Genomic DNA, 20,653 nt, shown 5'->3' with positions numbered 1-20,653 from the left:
CTGACAACTTTGATTATGCTTAAGGCAGAATAGAATCCAGCTCGTCTTGCATAATGATTTTGGTTCTGATAAGTTTAATGTGTTAATCAGTACAGTAAGATGCCACTTTTATAGTTCTTGGAAGTCTGATAGCAATATAGCACTATTTCATCCGCCACCATACATTATTCCACTTCCTTATTTAAAATGAGCAGGTTTCGTTGTACATGACAACATCTCTTTTATGCCATTCCTGCTGTTCCAAAGAAGTAAGGGTTCCAAAACTAACTTGCATTTATTCAGACATCAACAAGGCACAACAGTGTTCATTTGAATTGTAGGACCAGAGTTGGGATGGGGTTTATTTTGCCCTCTGCTACCACCAGCAGAAGACAGATTTGCTAAGAGGATCTATTGTCACCAAAAGGAAGAAATAAGTTTCCTCCCGATTGGAGTCTGCAGTGTTGGATGTAGAGAAGGGATCCTTTCCCCACCCCCTCTTCCACCAGCATCAAAACGGAACTCAGACCCAACACCCAGGTGAGTAGACTGAAGTTTTAAGCGGAAGGGAGATAACCCTTTGTCATCAAAGTCCTCAGCTCCTGGTTAGAACTTGCTGAAATACTCAGTCAGTACATCTAGAAGTTCTTGCTTCTTCCCACCGCCTTTCAGCCCATAAACCCTGCATGCTTCCTTCAGAACAGGCACAGTGAATTTGCCCAGAGTGCCCTTCTGTACATGGCTCCTAAGCTCATCCTTGGAGACTTCCATCTTGGGCTTCTTCTCTGTTTGGCCAGCACCTTCTCCTATTAGAAAAATAAATTTGGACCACGACATTAAAAGAACTGTAAGTATACGGAAAACACTGCTACACTTAATATGCCAGTCTAGTAACCGATAAGTAAGAAGTGGATTAATAGCTATGTATGGATACATGGCAAATTTCTAGATTCTGCATTTCATCTCAGAAGCAGCTGTATTTAATTGGTGAGTGATCATAGGAGATCAAATAACCAATGTCAGTTAGGTTTATTGATATGGTGCAGGAAAAAAGATTCCATAAAATACCAGTCTCTGAAGAGCAGTCCCATGGAGCGATATTATATTCACCTTACACACTTCTTATATTCAAGTTACACATTTCAGCTGGTATTATTTATATGATTTTACAAGTTACACATTTCTTTATATGTCACTAAAATCCAACCTATCAGTTTGTTTCAGGTCCCTATCTTGCTTTTCTGTTCTTCCCTTACCTTTGTTTTGGATACTAGCATTCCAAGTACTGATCTGTGAAGGTACTTCCCTAGTTTGTACTAAGACATAGAACAAATTTCCTATCTGATTTTGCCAAACAGTTACTTCAGCAAATTCAAGGAGATATAGGATACTTAGCATAAGTGAACAGGATTAGGGCATCAGCCAGTTTAGGCTACATCACTGTTACAATATTTGTGCTTAATATTACTGGTGCTTAATGCATATTAATATATACATATTTATATGCTGGCTAGAACAGTTTGTGGCTTAATGGGAAAGATTCCATAACCAAATGACACTATGGAGGATTTTCACAGGGACAGCACAGCAGAATGTAAAGTCCCAACATGGAATTTGGCTAGGACACCCTTGTTAACACCCCACTTTTATGAGAAGTCCCATGGAATTTTAATTACAACTGCGGTGTACAGCTAATTCAAGACAAGTTCATAGCGGAACACTGCATCGTTACTTTGAGGGAAGAAATCTCCTACTACAGCCTTACAAAAAAAATTTAGCAGCCCAGGGTATGGGTAAATAAAAAAAATAATAATAATTTTGCTGGCCTGTCCCCCCCCCTGCAAAAAAATCACCTCAAGCCAAATGAGCAAAAACATTTAAAGGTTGCTCTATTTATTGACCCACATTACTTCCTGCTGCAAGCTGGGTTTTCCTTAAGAGATCTCCCATTCAAGAAACGATCCAATCTGACCAAACGCTATTTCAGCTTGAGAGTTCTAATCAGGCCACAATCCAAGGTGGATCATCATCATTTTGTCATGAAGCCAACCGACAGTCTATCAGTGAGAGTGGTTTCATAATAGGTTTCTTTAAATCATGAGATAAACTGAGAAATGCAGACCTCTCAGCAACAGCTGATACGGACAGAATGCTGCATGTCACAATAGTGCAGGCTCCTCACCGCCACTCACCCTGTTTCCGCTTCACAGCCTTCCCCTCAGGATTGTAGTCCGGAGGGTAAACCAGCTGCTTAAACTGCTCCACCAGATCACCCAGTCTGTGGTTCATCGCCTCAACCTTGGGCTCTGGCAGAAGAGAAATTCATACTCACAAAAACATAACCAAGCACAGGGAAACCTGTATGACTTGAAAATGTCACCACCATATTCCAGTGTACAGCGAGAGAGGATTGTCTTCAGAATAACTATCATTCCAAAAGGCTTTGCAAACATGAGAAATTAAATGCAAAAAAGTATGTTAATGCAATGGTAGTTACAAATTTTGAATGCACAAGAGCCAGGAAGGCTCTCGATGATACCATTAGCTTATATTGCCCATGTGTAATGTCTTATTACTAATTAGACTTGTACATATACCTAAATAGGAAGGACAGACATGCTTATGCACAGACCAAACAGAAGAAAAAATATAACAGCATGCTAGAGAAATAGGTATGCTGCAGCTTTTAATTCATCTCACTGTTATGTTGGGCTATCCCTATCTGTTTTTTATAGTCACCTGTTGTCTCTCATGTTAGACTACAAGCACTTTGGCACAAAAATAATTTTTGCCATGTGTACTGAAAAGGGACATTTTATCAAGTACTTATTGGGGAGGAAAGGGTGTGTGTGAGGAAGAGAACAGAACCAGAATTACAACTTTAAAGAGACTGAAGTGTGTTACTACCACCACACGCTCTGAATTAAGTCCTAGCATTGCACAACACTAACTGGTTTAAAAGCACAAGAAGTCCATTTGTGTTTTCTAGAAACACACCACCACCTAGAGTGAAAATCAAGAGGCCTCTACCCCCACCCTCTTTGCATCCACTCATCATTCTCACGTGTCAGATCCTCAGCTTGTTCAGGCTCTATCAAGTCCAGTGCCAAGGCCTCCAAGTTCCTAAAATGCTGCTGCAGAACTGGATTCTCAAAGCTGTCATTCCTGCCAACAAAACCCAGAAATATTCAACACACACGTCAGGAGTAAGCTGAGCCCATAAATAGGGCTACTGAGCCCCCAGTTCAGCCCACCCTCCCCTGCACAGTTAAGCATCTCCATCACCAGTGGTGCTTCATGGAACACTGGTTTTCTCTCAGGTTTATTGCCTGCAGAAGTAGTGATCATGTCACTAGCTTACTAAGCTGCCAGCTTATTAATAAGCAGGATGTGTATATGTGAAAAAAATGAAGATGGCATCAGCCCACACTTCAAAACCAGCTTTGCCCCTTTCCACACAGCCAATATCTGAATACACATGCCCTTTAATGTGAGCACTATGAAGTTGATCCTCCTCAAGATGGAGAGGCATAACTCCCTTTAACAAGTATTCTGTGGTACTTTTCATTTTAAACATCCTAAAATACTTGACTTACAGATAGATCAGACATGGGTTCTCTCATTGCCACTGAAACATACTGCCTCTGGAATATGGTGTAATGGCCCTGCTCTGTGGGACATGTGTTAAAGGAGTCCCAGAATGTACTGGTACAACTGTTATAAGGCATGCTGTGTGTGGGTGGTGTCAAAATGGCTCTGTCGGTAAGTGTTGCTACACATGTTATATTAATAAACTAAAAACTATGTCTTAGCCATAGCCCACTGCATGTGAATGTATGCAGTAAACTGTTACAAGGACAAACAATGTAACAAACTAGTTCAGGCAATCAATCTCCCTGCAACAGTCTCCTAGCTTAGTGCAAACAGACCTACACCTATATATATGGAGACCTATACCACAGCTAATTTTCCATTATTAGCTCAATTTTGGCCCCTAGAAGTAGGAGCTTTGGGGTAATTTCCAAATGTGAGACATTGGAGTTAGGACTAATTAATCTTATCTAGACTTACACTGTACCCATCATTATGGTATCTGAACCAGTACAGCTATACATGTATCGGAGGTTTGACCACAGTGGGGCAGACATCACAGTGGATTGCACCAGATCAACCAGACGTGGCCTAAAGCTCTGCTCTCAAGGTTTGCGGCCAACTATTATAATCAATACCTGGAAGCTGCCTGGCTTAGCGGTTGTATGTGGACAACATATTGTAAAAGCATTGCACGACCAAAGCATTTTAAACAATGGTTTTATACAATGTTTAGAGTGGACATGTCCTTGGATCACCAGACAGCCTAACAGATTCATTCAGAGTCAAGAAAAAGCACCCAAGTTGCATTACAAATTGCACAGTTCCAGCCACCTAGTGCTTTGAAATCTATGATTCTGTGTGCATACCACAGCTGCCGCGGAACACTGTACAACACAGCAGGTGATAGCTTTGCGTTTTCAAGCCCCATGTCTCTGGCCTCCATTCACCTGTACTTGAACCGGAGCTTCTGGATTATTTCCTTCATTTTGTCCACCTGTTCTTGATTAGCTGGGACCTTTTCTGTGAAGTCAATTTTCCGTTTGTCATCTGCATAAGGCAGGAAAATGAGGTGGAAACCTAGACCAGAGAGAGACCAGAGAGCAGTTATCTGAAAGCCTGACCTCAGAACAGCATGTCAAGGGCAAGCCCAAAATGCTCAGAAGTTGGGTTGGCAGGAAAATCTATCTATCTATCTATGCTAGCCAGACACTTATTGTATACAATCTGTCAATTATGCACAATTAATTAGCATCTCTTCCCTTTTCAGACATTTCTTAGGCAGTCTCTTTTCTGAAGAGCCAACAATATCTTCAGGTGTATTCAAACAGCACATATCATAGCGAAGCCCCAATCCTGACTGGAGCCTCTGAGCACTACCATAATATAAGTCAGTATCAATAATAATTAATGCTGCTGACTTTTGAGAGAAACAATCTAAGTATGTGAGCAGGAACTAGGGATTATTGAGCTGTAATTCCATCGGACACTGATTCTCAGTGGAATTGGGCAAGTCACCTGTCTTTTCAGTATCACCCCATCTTTTAATCAGGAGAACACTCATCCATCTCACAGTGGTGTTGTGACAATGGAATTAATGCTTATGAAGAGATTTGGATGGAATCACACACTACATGCAAGGAGCATTATTTTTCTAGACAAACCTCTCAATCCAAGGCTCTCCAATTATAAACGTGAGGAAAAGCAGAAGGAAACTAATTTACCACTGCTCTTTCATAACACCCCACTCAACTGGTACACGGTGATGATCAAATGAAAATCATCACTACACAAAACCTTCAGAAGAGCCCAGGGACAGAACAAAATTCAAGGAGGCATAAGAGCTCTAGGTAACCAATAGAGAAAGAGGTTTTTCCATTCTGATGTTGGCTACCTGAAGCAGTTAGCAAAGATGTGGGAGGGGAGGGAAACTGTTGCAGCCACAATGGACTTGAATGTTATTTTATGCAGGGCAAGAACTGACACAAATGGAGGCTTTTAAAATGTTTAGCAGGGCACACTACACAGGCACAGGTAAACAAGGCCAATACCAGCCCTGCATCAGAAATCCATAGTAGCAGGCATTCATTTTAAATTGCCTCAATCGAAAAACTATGGCAAACCTGTGCAAAGTAAATATTTCAGGTGAGCAACTGTGGCTAGAGACCAATAAGCACCTTGTTCTGTGTCAGATTCCTGACATGCCTCTTTCTGCACGTCATTTTCTCCCCAATCTTTATACTAGGCAGCACGCAGTATCTGGCAGGGATAGTGCATGTTCTCTAGCTGGCAGCTTTTTTCATGCTGCAAGATGGAAAAAATGCAGTCTCCTCACATACCTGGAGGGGCTGTCTGCACTTTCTGTTCATCCAGCTCCTCTTCCTGTGGAACCAGGGCCACAAAACGGGGGGGAGTGTTCCGGCGGGGGGTGTACCGGCACAATGCCATCACCTCCTTGTCCAGGCACTTGGTCAGTAAGGCATTAAACAGAGTTGTACTCCCTGTGCAACAAAAGCCATATATCTGTCAGACTAAGAACTCCTGCGCCCTCCTGGGACACAGACACTTGACCCAAAGCGTTATAGAACTTCGCATCTGCAACTTTTTGAATATACCTGCAATACTCCAGATGGAGGCCAGAACAGAAGGCAGAAAAATAATGTTAACAGGGCAAAACTCTGAGATGACAACATGGTCTCAATTGAACAGAAGAGCAAGAGAATGCTGGTGAAATTGCTGGACTCGCCAACATTTGCAACAGGAGATGGGGGAGAGAATGGAAGGAGACATCTGGAAAAGCCCCCCTTCAATTTGGATATATACAGTGACACCCTCTTGGAGGCCTAGCACTGGTGGACCCAAGCCCTCACTGCAGAGGCAGGGTACTAAGAATCTAGGTTGTAAAAACTGCATCCTCTTTCCAGACCAAACATGAGCTTTTATTTTCACCAGACACCTAACTCAGACTATGTAGTCAAGAGTCATGCAGGTGCTGTTCTGCTGGACTTAAATGGACTGTAAGATAGTAAAGGAGTCAGCTAAATATCCACCTCAACAGTGCAACACTCTAGGGAGTAATGCCTTATTCCCCATACCAGGAGCATCATCTCAGACGTTGAGGGAGAAGGGCACCCTGTCCTAACAGAGCCCTTTTTAGTTCATGGCCTACTGTCTGTGTGACTGTGTGTCTGTGTGAGAGAAGTATTAATTATTTAATCTTAAGCACTCTTAACTTACAAATTACAGTATTACTTCCCCACCCCAAGTACACACATAACATGGTGACAGAAGAGAAAAAAGGCCCCAGTTCCACCCCTTATAGTTACATCTGCTTATAAAACAATCCAGAACCCCCAAATGCTGCTAACGTATACATCCCTCCTTGGATGCCTTTGTCCTGCTTAGCTGATATAACGGTCACCTTTGAATCTAGGTTTCCTACCCATGACCCTAGAGCTCTCTATTCTGGTCCCTGTCTTCCAATATACTTCAGGTTTCAAAAACAGACATTGCTGTGAATGACAAAAGCAAACCTTTTGGGGTCACATTTGATCAGCTGCTTGTAGATTGGAAACAGAAGACAGAACAGGTTCAGAAGCATAGTGTGGAAGGAAGAGAACATTAGCTGTGACTTGGAGCAGAGAGTGGCAGTTAAACCCACATTATTGCTCTTAAGATTTTGTACAGTAACTCCTCATTTAATGTTGCCCCGGTTAACGTTGTTTCCTTGCTGATCAATTAGAGAACATGCTTGTTTAAAGTTGCGCAAGGCTCCCTTATAACGTTGTTTGGCAGCTGTCTGCTTTGTCCACTGTTTGCAGAAAGAGCAGCCCGTTGGAGCTAGCTGGTGGGGGCTTGGCACCAGGGTGGACCGGCAGCCCCCCAATCAGCTCCCCTAAGTTCCCTGTGCGGCAGCCAGCCAGCAGGCTGTCAGTTGCCGGGCAGTTCAGCTGTCCCTCCTCCCACTGCAGTGTGCTGCTCCTGCCCTCTACCTTGGAGCTGCTCCCGGGAGTCTCCTGCTTGCTGTGTGGGGGGGAGGGAGACACGAGATCGGTGATAATGTCAGGGTGCCCCCTCCCCCCACTCCTGTATCTCATCTCCACTGGCAGCAGCTGCTGTCTCAACTTGCAGATCTACTTAAAAAGGCAATGTACTTAGAGTGTGGTCAGCATACTTAAAGGGGCAATGCGCGCATCTCTCTCTCGCACACAGTGTCTCTCTCTGTCTCTTCCTCTCTCTCTCTCTCACACACACACAGTGTGTGTCTGTGTCTCTCTTTGCCATGCTGTCTCCTCCCTCCATTCGTGCTGTCTTGTAGAGTGTGAGGCTACATTACCAACGTGTTAACCTCTGAGCGCTCAGCCAATTGCTAGTTCATCATTTAGCATCAAGGCATGCCCTGGGAATTATCCCACCCTCTTCGACCCTCTGACTCCACCACCTCAACCAAGCTTCACCATCATCATGCTGTGTACAGGATTAAACTGTTTGTTTAAAACGTATAGTGTGTGTGTGTGTGTGTAATCTTTTGTCTGGCAAAAAAAAATTTCCCTGGAACTTAACCCCCCCCTTATTTACATTAATTCTTATGGGGAAATTGGATTCGCTTAAAGTAGCATTTTTCAGGAACATAACGACTACATTAAGCAAGGAGTTACTGTACTGGGCAAGGGAGCAAACTAAACTCTGTATGTCCCGTGTCCCTCTTAAATGATAGCTCTGTTCCACTCTTCTGTCAATTAGTTTGCTGTTGCACTGCCAGGTGGTCAGTCTCTCCCAGTTTTGTTTACCATTAATGAAAGACTCTTCAGGATAGAGGAACTGGGAGGGCTTGATGTAATGGTGCTGTTTCAGCATCACCAGTGGTTTAAAGCCAATCAGGACCAAACCTGGGGAATCAAATCTCTTCACTTCTTCTGCCTCCTCTTTCTCCAACACAATCTGACGGTTCCCATAGGTCTAACAAATAGAAAAAAAAAAAAGACAATTATGAGAATGGACAGGTCACTCACTCAGCAGAGAAGGCATAAGGGACAATGGAATCAATTCTGCTATGATGAAACATATCGGGGAGTGGCAAAAAGAGGACTATGGGGAAGATGAGTAGATTACCCACTGAAGATATTTTCCAGCTCAAAGGAAAGATCTGTGAGATGTTTCTCCTCATGCCAGCATGGAACTACCAACTCACTGCTGGTTAAAGCAAAATCCAAATCGGTTTCACACACAGGATTGAACAAATCCAATACATTCAACATTGACAAAGCCAGCAGTTTAAAAGGACTGATAGCCAGTCTGTGTGAAGAGCAGACCTGCTACTGCCCATAATGGAGCATCTCTCATGTGCCTTTCGATTTCTCTAATCCCAGGTTTTTATCAGCCATTCAGACAATAGTTTAATTTTTATCTATTCATCACCAGTCTCTCTCAGACACACTTTGGATCCCTTTGCACTAGTTTCCATGGTACTCCATGGCATTCAGTGTAGGACTTGGCAGGATGGTTTATGGAGGAAGTTTGGGCGTGAATGACTAAGAAAATCTGCTTCAGCAAATTCCCAGTAATGGGAGTGTGCTCACAACCCTCTCTTCTAAGCAGACATTTGCTATCAACCTGGTGATTGAAAGTACTGCTATGTTTCACAGAGCTGATCAGAACAGTGTTTAATCTCCGTACTTTCATCCAGTCTACAAAAGGTCAGACAGGAGAGAGATGTTTGGATTTCAGCCTTGTGCTTCTTCCAGACACCTTCTGCTTTGAGCAATCAGTGTCGAATGACAATAAAACCCAGCATCTTCAGCTAAAAGGATGGACACAAAATAATTGTATAGGCCTATAACTCCTTCCATCCCAGAGCCTCGAAGTATTTTGCAAACTGTGTATATAGGAATCACTTATCCTGCCCTGAAATACAGCTACACCTGAGCATGGCAATCATTCTGTACCAGCAATACTACATGGCAACAGGGGGAGTGAAGAATAAAGAGGGAATTTTAGGGATGCAGAGTGCAATTACCCAGGTTGGAAGTTAACTTAGATATTGGGATTCATACCCCTGACCTTATGGTAATTAATGATTCCATGATATTCGTCATAAGTGGTCAAAACCTCTGTGATTAGATCATCAAGAAACAGCACCAGCAACAGAACAAGGGCTGCTAGTGTCATGTTTTCAGGATGATACAGTTCTGACTCCAGAAGAAGGGTACACCCTATAAAGCCCCAGCCTCACTTCCACTAGTAGCTGTTTTCTCCCTTGAAAGCCTCACCCAAGCAATGACCCACTCAAATTCTGCTTAACCTATGAATGTGACAAAGACCAAAGATCCCTAAGAGGACAGAGATGCAAACAGTATGAACAACTGGTACTGTGCCTTTCTGCAGATCATCTTAAAAGTCCAACACAAAAATAAGCAGCAGGTTTATTTAGATGTTTAATGTCCATGCAGGTCCCGCAGCAACAGGAAAAACAAAGTGTGTACGGAGTGTGTTACCTGAGCCTTCTTGGTATCACTAGGTAGAAGCAAGCTGCCTGTCTCTCGGTTAAATGTCCGTGTCTTTATTTTCACAGGCTCATTGGTTTCCCGATAAAGTTTCACTGGAGATGGTTTGAAAGCTTTCTGGACCAGGTTGTAAACACCTACAGTGAGGGACAAGTCTTTACCCAGATGGAGGTTTAACCTGTGTGGAAATAACAGACAGACTTCAAATTTCTAAAGGGACACTTTTCATAAAGTGGGTCTCTCACATGACAGTCTACTCCCTCAAGCTCGCCTTTATTCACTTCCCAACACCACCTGCATCTCTGAAATGAAAATATTACTTACCTTGCAATTCTGCTTCTCTGAAGATATTGTGCAGGATTCTCAGTCCTGGGTCATAGCTCTTTAATACAAACCACTTAGCTGAACTCACAGCTTTTCTGTGCTTTTTATCCTTGAGGGTAGCTACAGTGAGGTAGAGCACAAGGCACACCCACTACTGACAACTCTGCACCGCGCCCAGGCTGAATGTAAATGCTGCCCTTTAAACTCTTAGCCAGCTCCTTTGAGTGAGCAGGAGGCAAAGCTCCCAGAAAAAGCCAATGCAATAGCAAAAACATACCTCTGGGAGAAAAAGAAACAAGGCTTGAGAGAGAAGGAAACCTACCAACTTATGAGTAGAAAATCAAGAGAGTGAGGCAAGGCATTTCCCTTCCTCTAAAGATAACGTCAGTATAGGATTCTCACTCCACAAGAGTTAAAGAGCAACTGGCAACCTGAAAATCTGGGATGACATCCTGAGAAGGGACTCTCTCCTGTCCCTGAACTCAAGCAATAATGCTCTATAAATGCATGGAAAGATGACCATTTGTTTGCTTTGCAGACATCTGTGACTGAACCTTGAGGCTGGTTATGGCTGGAACCTTCCCTCAAAAATCAAAACCTTCCCTCTGAGTGAGAGCCTTGACAGAGACTTCTAGTTTCAACCCAGCCAGGTCATGAAATGCAGACATCCATTTAGACATGGTCTTTTCAAGTACAACACTGCTGATCAAACAAACAAACAAACAAAAAACAAAACCAAACACACACACACACACACAAGAAGCTGGGTAAAATTTCTAAGGGTTTCAATCTGCTCCATACAGAACTTCCAGGGATGTTTTGACATCTAGCATAGGGTGAAAGGCCTCCCCAGACAGGCACACGGCCTGGGGAAACATGTTGGCAGAAGGACAGGTAGAAGTCTACCACCACCTTGAAGAGGAAGCTCAGATGAATCTGCAGCATTAACTTATCCTTATAAAACATGGCATAAGAGGAATCAATCACTAGGCCCTTGAACTCACTCTGAGCTGAAATCATTGCCACCACGAAAATGAACTTCCTGTAAAAAACAAACTCACACAAACTGGATGGTTCAGAAGGAATTTTCAGCAGCTTTGTCAAGAGCACATTAATATCCCATAACACTTTTTAAATGTGAATTTTCAGATTCCCCATAAGAACCAAAAAACAAGGGCTTGCAAAGACACTGGCCCACATATGACTAATGCAGGTGCGACAAGCTGAAACAGCTACCAAACATGCTGGAATGCAGTAAGCTAAACTCAGACAAGTGAAGGCAGTCAAGAAGTTTTTGTGCAAAAGCTGACTTAAGCCTGACTTTACCACAAACACAAACATTTTCTGGTTTGAGTTGTAGATTTTTTTCCAGTAGATGATTTCTGAGATGCCTGGAGGACATGAACCCCATACTCAGACTACCATGTCAAGAAAAGGGCTCCGGGGTCAGGATAGAGCAAGGATCATTTCAGGCCAACCTCTCAGAATAGGAGGAGGCATGTGATAGCCAGAAGGGGCCTAGTTCACATTCTATTTTCCACTACTGCAATCCTCACGGGTCTAAGAGCTAGAAGAGTTCCATTAGTCTCATGCAAGAGAGTTAAGGCCCAGGAGTGAAAATACTGCTCAAATGGTGTCTTTATAGAACAATCCTTCCACATGAAGAAGGTTGGACATAGAATCGGCAACCTCTGGAAGGGGTTATTTCAAAATGGTGACGTGTTCAAAATGTTGACATGTGGTACACACCTGGCCAAAGCCCGCTTCTTTGTCTCCTTTGCTCGCACTTTCTTCATGAGATCTTCCAGCTTGCCTGAGGTTTCAGTATGGACCCCTAGGTCTTCGTCCTCTGCTGTGTTAACGATGTCCCTGTAGAACAAGGAGATATCGAACCCCCCAAGCTTCTTCAGGTGCATCAAGTCAAGGATGATACCTGGGGGCAAGGTACAAATGTGGGGAGGATCATACAAATTGATTTCTACTTATTTTGGCATGTTCATACAATACTCAGATATTCCTTTATATGGAAAAGGAAGTCAAAATGGACAGTCGTCCAAGAACAAAGAGGTGTCCTTTTGTTTAGTATTTTTCTTTTTTGTAAGTGTTGGTTCTTGAAAGAAAGTAATTAAAGAGAATTGGCCTGGTAGTTCTTTGCATCTAGTCAAGCAATGCAGCAGAGGGACCATGCTCAGCCCCTACCTGGGAGGAAATGACCCACTGTGGCCAATGCTCAAAGCAGCACTGACAGGCTCCAGAAGAATTAGCATCCACCCCACTCTTGTCCATAGGGAGAGAAAAGGAAGAGAAGATGGAAGATTATAGAGAATCCCCCACAAAAACTCTCTTTTGCCAGGTATAAGGGACAATGTCTTAAAAATGCTTGACTACCCTTAAGCTCTAGCACACCAACTGAATTCTGAAGGAATTGGCTCTAAGCCACTTGCTGTGACTACTAAAACATCCTCCTTCCTGGCCTCCAAACATAATGCTTTCCTTCAATTCATATAAAATACAGCTGTGACCGAAGGCAATTTCTGCAATATCCTTGAAAAACCTTAGTGAATTAAGTTAAAGTATCTCTGGAGTCCATCGTATTAAATACGAAGGTGATGTGTTATTATTGGCTTAGATTGTATGTAACCTTTCTGGAGGGGGAGAGGGAAGGGAAGAGATATGATGTGAACCCTGGAAAGTGCTGTGAATGTCAAAAGACTATATTCAACAATGTGCCAGACAAGAATGGACTTGGGAGACTAAATGTCAAGTGATTTGCCAGGGGAAATCTCTAGCGGGGAGGTGAATGCAAATTCCTATTTCCAGTTATGCAAAAACCCAGCTTTTTCAAGCTATGGCTTGAGGAGGGGACCACTGTCTACTGATTACCTCTTCCCAGAATCTCAAGATCAAAGGCCCAAGCATTATAAAGGAAAGACTGCACTATTCATGGGTGTGTTAGCTCTGAGCTAAGTCTGCTATGAACCTGTAACCACAGAAAAACCCCTTTGCAGAGTTTGAAAGACTGATTCTTATCAGAGTTCTAGCTGGAGTTGGGGGGGTGATCTCTTGTAAACTTATTAGAATGCATGTAAATTATTTTATTATTTTTCATATAAATTTTCTCTGTAATGCTTTCACCTTAAGAATAAATATGTTTACTTAGAAAAAGCTGTGTGCTAACTTGTGACTGCTGGCAACTACAGCTGTTCATTGCCTCTGGTGAGAAAGCAAAGCACAGACCCTGGCCTGTTTAGGCACTCTAGCTTGCTGGGGATATTTCAGTATAAGCAGGGAACTGTGCAGGCTGAAAAAACCCAGTCAGAAGGGAGAGAGATGTGGGTCTTCACCAAAGAGAGGTGATGGCTGAGGACCCGGGAGCCTAGAATGTACGCTGTTGTTGAACCACGGACAGGGAAACAGATGTAGTTGCCCTGCAGTGTGACAACAGACACTAAAGTAATCCTCTTTGCCTGTCACTCTGATCATGTCACTCCATTCCTGGAAGAGGGGGAAAACAAGGAAGTATGAGGGGGGTTTAATTTCTATGGCCCATTCAATCCCTGACTACAAGCCAAGACAAACAAAAGGTGCTTAATTAGTGCCTATTAACCACAAAAAAATGGACTGAGCACCTCTAATTTAGAAAGGGTTTTTATGTTTTGATTCAAATATTTTGAAGAATTGTCTCCAGAAATGTAGTAGCCCAAAATCCTGTTTACTTCTAGCAATTCCCCAAGTCCGATCACATCATTCACTTTCCTCCAAGATTGTACAAAGCAGTTACTTGGCGTCTGCTGCAGGGAAGCAACACTTTTACTCTTCATTAAGGCTCAATTTCTAAATTAAAAGTGAAAATGCTCACCTGTGTCTCGAAGGTCAGCAGCTTTGGTCCTGGCCAGTTTAGCTTTAGTGCTGTCATGCCCATGAGGGTTGTCTTCATTGGTGAACAGCATGATTCTCTTGTGGCTCATCTTGAGCCGGACATCACTGAAAAGATTACAGCAGGCCCAAAGTGCCTCACCCAGTGAGTAGTCAGCATTATGGCCAAACGACTCACGAAAGAGTGCTTTTCCCTGATCTCCCTTGTACTTATCCAACTCTAGCACTCGTTTGGCACCTAAATGGAAGGACAGCAAGGGCATTACTGGTTCTAATTCGCACATAAAAGCCAAAACCTGTTGACCATTTTTCCAGCTAGAGAAAACACATAGCTCCCTACAGCTGATATTTGACTAACATTTCACAGCATGGCCCTTCCAGCAGTTGGGTAGGAAAAGTGTTCAGTGTCTTAGGGTATGTCTACATAGCAACTGAAAGGCATGCTTCCCAACATGAGTAGACATATACACGTTAGCACTACTCAAGTTAGTGCCTAAAAATAGCAGCGTGGCCACAGCAGCACAGGCGGTGGCTTGAGATAGCCACCCATGTACGTACGCAGAGAATCGGGCAGGATTGTAAATGGGCAGCTAGCCATGTAGCTAGCCCAAGCTGCTACAGACATACTGCTATTTTTGGGCATTAACTTAAGCACAGCTGGCACATATATGTCTATATGTGCTGGGAATTACACCTCAGACCTACTGTGTACACACATCCTTAGGTGTATGGACCCATCGATAACTATCCTCTTTTTTCAAACTATTGACTTGCTCAAGTTGACCAATGGCTCCCCTTCCGCTTCTCTCTCTCTCTTCAAAACCTTGCAAGTGATAGTGGAAGAACCTTTTACTCTGCAACCACTGCTATCTGATCAGCTTTTTCGTATCTTGCTCCCTCACTGGATTCTCCATCTCTTAAGATCTCACCTGAAAAGGGATCCTATTCATTATTTAATTTCCTACCCCATCTGTTGTTATTTAACTAACTGCATATAGTTTTAGAATTAGTGTTCTGACAGAAGATGCTATACAAGAAGAATCAGATTACATAAACCCTTCCCCCTCCAGGGTACATCCTCCAGCAGGAAGGAGTCTTTCCCCAACTCTTTTCCCCATTAATGGCCTGCACCTTTGGGCCAAGAGAACAATAGCCCCCTCTGTCTCTGGAGGTGTGATATATTAGAGGTTGATAGGCAGAACTTCCACCATGATGCACTTTGCTTATAAGAGGTGCTGCAAAGTAGTAGTTTGAGAATCAGACTTCATTCACACTCCTACCCTGCCAGTACAGTAGCTAAAACAGAGCTGCCCTTCTTTCTCCATACAACATCCCACTCTCCTAAAAGTACTTCAGCACGAGGGCTAAGAAGTCTCAATGAGCAAGAACAGTCCAAGTCCTCTGGAGAAACATCTGCTTGTTCTCCCACTCCTATTTACTGAATATTCCCACTAGAGACAAAGCAATAGCTTTTAGATAAAATGCTGCTTTGCCATGACAGATATGGGCGCTTAGTTCCATTAAGTCACTCTGGCTGGAAGCACTCACCTTCTATTTCCTGCCCCTCCCTCAAACAAGAAAATTACATCATCATCTTATCTCTCTCTCTACAGAGCCTCCCACATCTCACTCTGCTTCCTACACTGTGTCACATTAACCTTACTCCTGCTGTTGGTTCTCAACCAGAGTTACTGTGCTGCTAACATTATTATTATTATGGAAGTCTGAGACAGAATACCACTAGCAGGTCATCCTGTCCATCTCCTATTGCAATCAAAAGGTATGGCAGCACATACATGGTACATTCAACAGTACAGCAGGTGCCTGACAAGCTTTCAAGAGCCGGGATGGGATTCTCTTGAAAGCCTGTCAGGCACCTGCTGTACTGCTAAATGTATCATGTATGTGTTAGAAGTCCTCTTTAATGAAAGAGGGCAGTGGCCATAAAATGGGGCCTTGTGTTAAAGTACAGAAAAATATGGAACCCCACACAAAGGAAATAAAACACGGATAGTGTGTATTCTTTATCTGATTCAACAAGGAAACTCTAAGCAGGGAAATTGTTACACCTATCAAAAATCCCAGCAAAGAAAAAGAAATTAAAATGCTACAGTAACAGGTCTCTCTCCCCAAAGGGGACAAATGGTGATAAAAACATTTTACAAACTTGCCCATTTCCTCTTAAGCCTTATATTCCTATTCTCTCTTACCTGGATTGTCCAGCTCCTGAAGAACATACACATGTTTGAAATCCACAGAATTCTTGTGTTTCTCAGTGCCATAAAACACAACACTCAAGAGGTCCCGGTTACTACTAATGATCTTGCTGGTGTATACATTCCGGATGCACTGGAAACAGAAAACAGCAGAATTAGGGAAAACAGAAGGAGAAAGTTAGCTGAAAAAATGGTGCTAGAGTTCTATCCTTGGCAATCAGCCCTTCATAATGGCAATTGCAAGGGCTACCACAATGTTTTGAGCCACATTTCATAACAAGTTAGGTACAAGATGTTTATGATTACATTTGAACATTAAGTACTTTTCATTATAACACATTTTCTACAGAAGAGGACAAGAGAAAGACTTCCTAGAGATACTACTCTAATACAAATTTATTCCTCATTTTGTAATCACAATCATCACCAAAATTTCTGGGTTTGACTACAGATTAGGGATGTAAATATAGTTTAAAAAGTTAACTGTTTAAACTAACTATTTTTTAATAATTTAAATGATTAACCAAATAAAGGGCTGCCCCAGCCAGGGCTAAGACTAATGCTCACCGGTTAACATTTTACATCCCTACTACAGATCAGACCTCTCCAGCCCACCACTGCTGTTGCTGCAGAATGATTTCTGATTTTCACACCAGAGATATGGTGCTCTGATAGCATGATGATGAGAAATACATAAACAGATAAGGCAGTCAACTAGCTACATTAGCTATATTACAGTGGATAAGAAATCTGTATATAGGCAACCCATAAAGCACATTGAGATCTTTCAGTCTACAAGACAGGTCATTATTAATCTCTAACACATGATCTTACCTGAATTGTCATATCAAAAGGAGTCCACTCATCATCATCATCATAATATTCAAACATGGCCTTGGAAGCATCAACTAAAAAAATCAGGCTGTCTCGACCTGAATATTTATATTCCCCTGAAGAAAAAAAAAAGAAGTATAGTCTTATAATTGGCTGTATCTTTTTCCCCCACTTAAAGTACCCACCCATGTTATTTGTGCTTCAAAAAAATATAAGCTGTCATAAATATAAAGGGAAGGGTAAACACCTTTAAAATCCCTCCTGGCCAGAGGAAAAATCCTCTCACCTGTAAAGGGTTGAGAAGCTAGGATAACCTCGCTGGCACCTGACCAAAATGATCAATGAGGAGACAAGATACTTCCAAAAGCTGGGAGGAGGGAGAAAAACAAGGGGTCTGTGTCTGTCTGTGTGATGCTTTTGCCAGGGACAGAACAGGAATGGAGTCTTAGAACTTAGTAAGTAATCTAGCTAGAAATGTGTTAGATTATGATTTCTTTAAATGGCTGAGAAATTGGGTTGTGCTAAATAGAATGAATATTCCTGTGTGTGTGTCTTTTTGTAACTTAAGGTTTTGCCTAGAGGGATTCTCTGTGTTTTGAATCTAATTACCCTGTAAGGTATTTACCATCCTGATTTTACAGAGGTGATTCTTTATACTGTTTCTTCTATTAAAATGTTTCTTTTCAAGAACTGAATGGTTTTTTTCATTGTTCTAAGATCCAAGGGTTTGGGTCTGTGCTCACCTATGCAAATTGGTGAGGATTTTTACCAAACCTTCCCCAGAAAGTGAGGTGCAAGGGTTGGGAGGATTTTGGGGGGGAAGACTTTTCCAAACAACGTTTTCCCAATAAACCCAGATAAATGTTTGGTGGTGGCAGTGGAAGTCCAAGGGTAAAATAGTTTGTACCTTGGGGAAGTTTTAACCTAAGCTGGTAAAAGTAAGCTTAGGAGGTTTTCATGCAGGTCCCCCTTCTCTACCCTAGAGTTCAGAGTAGGGAAGGAACCTTGACATAAGCACCTGTGAGGAGTGGTTTGAGTAGCCAAAATTCATCCACAGAAGATTATTCACGATACAGGGGCTTGAAAGAGCAAAAATAAAAGAATCTATGGAGATCCTCAGAAATATGTCTGAAGCAGAGGACCCCATGCTAAGGGGAAGAAAGCAGGCACTCAAGATCACATTCACAGAACGCTTTTTGGTTAAAGGTCAAATTCTTACCACCAGTTTCAGCTTCTTCAGGATATTCTTCCTCTTCCTCCTCCTTTTTGTAGTAAGACATCCACTCTGACATGGCTGCCACTGTTTGCTAAAAGAACAGAAAAGGCAGGTGTTTGTACTGACCTTCAGTCTGAAGACCATCCAAATAACTGGTCACATGGTTTGGGCGCTCATTTTCAGTTGCTAAGGTCTGGTCCACACTTAAAAATTAGATTGACCTAGCTATACTGCTGGGAAAAATGTAATACCCTAAGCACGTTAGTCAGGGCATTACCCCTGAAGTAGATACAGTTAAGGCTTGATCTACACTACAGAGTTAGGCAGCTTACGTCCACCTAACTAAGGGTATGTCTACACTTACAGAGTTTTTGTGCTTTAAGTTTCACCTGTGCTAGGGAACTGGTGAAAGTAAAGAGCTGGTTTGTTTACTCACTCAATTCCTCAGGCTTCAGAGAGTGTTTATACTACCAGCACTTCCATTGTCGATGAGAGCAGCGCTGTAGAGCAGCTATCCCACAGTGCAGCTCTCTCTATAGGTCTTGTGGGAGGGGGGGGGGGGTGAGTGGAAGGCATTCTGGGTCCCTGCTCAGTGCCCCCTGCTGCACTGCTTCATGTCCCAACAGCCCCATTACTTCCTTGTTTCTTTCATGGCTTTTTTTTAAAAACCCCTGCTGTCTGGCTGCTTTCCCCACCATATCTACAAGCAAAGGGAAAGGGAGTTTCAAACTCCCTGGGGCTTACAGGGGGAGGGGTGGACATTCGTTTACTTGGAGTCAGAGCAGCAGAGATGCTGGCCAGAATGCTCATTTTTGGAACTGTGGGATATCCTCCGGAGGCCAAAAGGTGTTTAAGCTGGTAGAATGTGTCTTCACTTTCACAACAGCGCAAAAAGAACAGCGGTAAGAGCTATACACCTCTCGTGAAGGTGGTTTTCTTTCTGCAGTGAAACTTCTGAGTCTCACTGCAAAAAGTCATTAACAAGTATAGGTTTCAGAGTGGTAGCCATGTTAGTCTGTATCAGCAGAAAGAACGAGGACTACTTGTGGCACCTTAGAGACGTGTGGCAACCCCCATTTTTTCATGTTCTGTGTACATCTATCTGTATCTATCTTCCTACTGTATTTTCCACTACATGCATCTGATGAAGTGGGCTTTAGCCCATGAAAGTTTATGATCAAACAAATTTGTTAGTCTCTAAGGTGCCACAAGTACTCCTCCTTCTTTCTATTAACGAGCGTAGACGCTCCTGCGGTGTTAGCACAAAGAAGGGGCTTTTGGCGCTTTAAATGGTAAGCGCAGACATAGCCTAAGTGTCTACACTACAACGTTGCTCCCCTCAATGTAAGTCACCCATTTACACTGAGTCACCGACCTCATAACTCCACCTCCCTGAGAGGCACAGCGCTGTCGATACAGTTAGGGTGACGCAGTGTCCGCGTAGACATGCCTGTCAGGCCCGCGTAGGGCTCACAACGCCCCACCCGGTGAAGTCAGTACAGGGGCACCGCCGACACAGCCCGGCGTAGCCCGGACACGAACCCCCACAGGCATGACTGCGGCGGCTCCACCTTGACCTAACTTCGGTCGACTTAACGGTGTCGCGTGGGAAGCGCCTACGCTACAGCCGCGCGGCCACCGCCTCACCCACCAGAGACGCGGGGCTGAGCCGGGAGCGGCCTGCGGGGGGGCTGAGCCCCACGCCCCCTCCGCCAGCAGGGGAAGGCGCGCGAAGTAGCGCGGGCGGGATAACGGCCTGGAACTGCAGCGGCAGCAGCCCGGACAGGACACGCGCCCCGGGGACGTGGGGCGAGAGGCGACGGGAACAGCCGCTCCCGCTGCCAGCCGTAGCTCAGCGCCGCCCTGGCAATGGGAGGCCGGGACCCGGGGGAGGGGGAGAGAAAGGGGGAAATCATGGGCGTGGGGGGCTCGGTAGAGAATAAACGCCTCCCGCCATTACCTGAGCCCGTAGCAGCTCATCGAAACCGGAAACCCGCCCCCGGAAACAATCCCACCCAATCCTGCGAAAGTGGGTGTGGCCCGAGGGAAACCACGCCCCCGCGCGATTTTGCCGGCGAGGAGGCCACGCCCCTTACATTCGACCTCCTCTCCAG

The 20,653-nt window shown here is 43.7% G+C and overlaps 1 protein-coding gene across 1 annotated transcript; it reads right to left on the bottom strand.

The window, feature by feature from the left end:
- Positions 1–255: 255 nt before the first annotated feature.
- On the bottom strand, positions 256–20,567 carry XRCC6 (X-ray repair cross complementing 6). Its single transcript, XM_084617382.1, has 13 exons — positions 20,500–20,567; positions 18,543–18,630; positions 17,324–17,439; positions 16,484–16,622; positions 14,257–14,511; positions 12,147–12,330; positions 10,065–10,251; positions 8,361–8,529; positions 5,910–6,071; positions 4,521–4,650; positions 3,044–3,144; positions 2,172–2,285; positions 256–785 (listed from the first exon to the last, which is right to left on the bottom strand). The coding sequence occupies exons 2-13, from the start codon at positions 18,613–18,615 to the stop codon at positions 586–588; spliced, it is 1,830 nt and encodes a 609-aa protein (XP_084473508.1). The 5' UTR covers positions 18,616–18,630; positions 20,500–20,567; the 3' UTR covers positions 256–585.
- Between the last annotated feature and the right edge of the window lie 86 nt (positions 20,568–20,653).

Source organism: Lepidochelys olivacea, assembly GCF_965140295.1.
Source record: "Lepidochelys olivacea isolate rLepOli2 genome assembly, chromosome: 1".
In the NCBI taxonomy this organism is placed as follows: domain Eukaryota; kingdom Metazoa; phylum Chordata; order Testudines; family Cheloniidae; genus Lepidochelys; species Lepidochelys olivacea.
The sequence above is the reverse complement of the archived record's forward strand: the minus strand, read 5'-3'. Positions and strand labels throughout refer to the sequence as shown.

What these genes read in the sequence shown, in the direction of transcription:
- XRCC6 (XM_084617382.1), bottom strand. Translation starts at nt 18,615, where the DNA reads ATGTCAGAGTGGATGTCTTACTACAAAAAGGAGGAGGAAGAGGAAGAA. An exon ending in TCAGGAGCTGGACAATCCAG is followed by an intron (nt 14,512 to 16,483) that starts GTAAGAGAGAAT and finishes CCTTCCATTTAG; the next exon opens with GTGCCAAACGAGTGCTAGAG. An exon ending in ACAAGCTGAGGATCTGACAC is followed by an intron (nt 2,286 to 3,043) that starts GTGAGAATGATG and finishes CTCTTCTGCCAG; the next exon opens with AGCCCAAGGTTGAGGCGATG.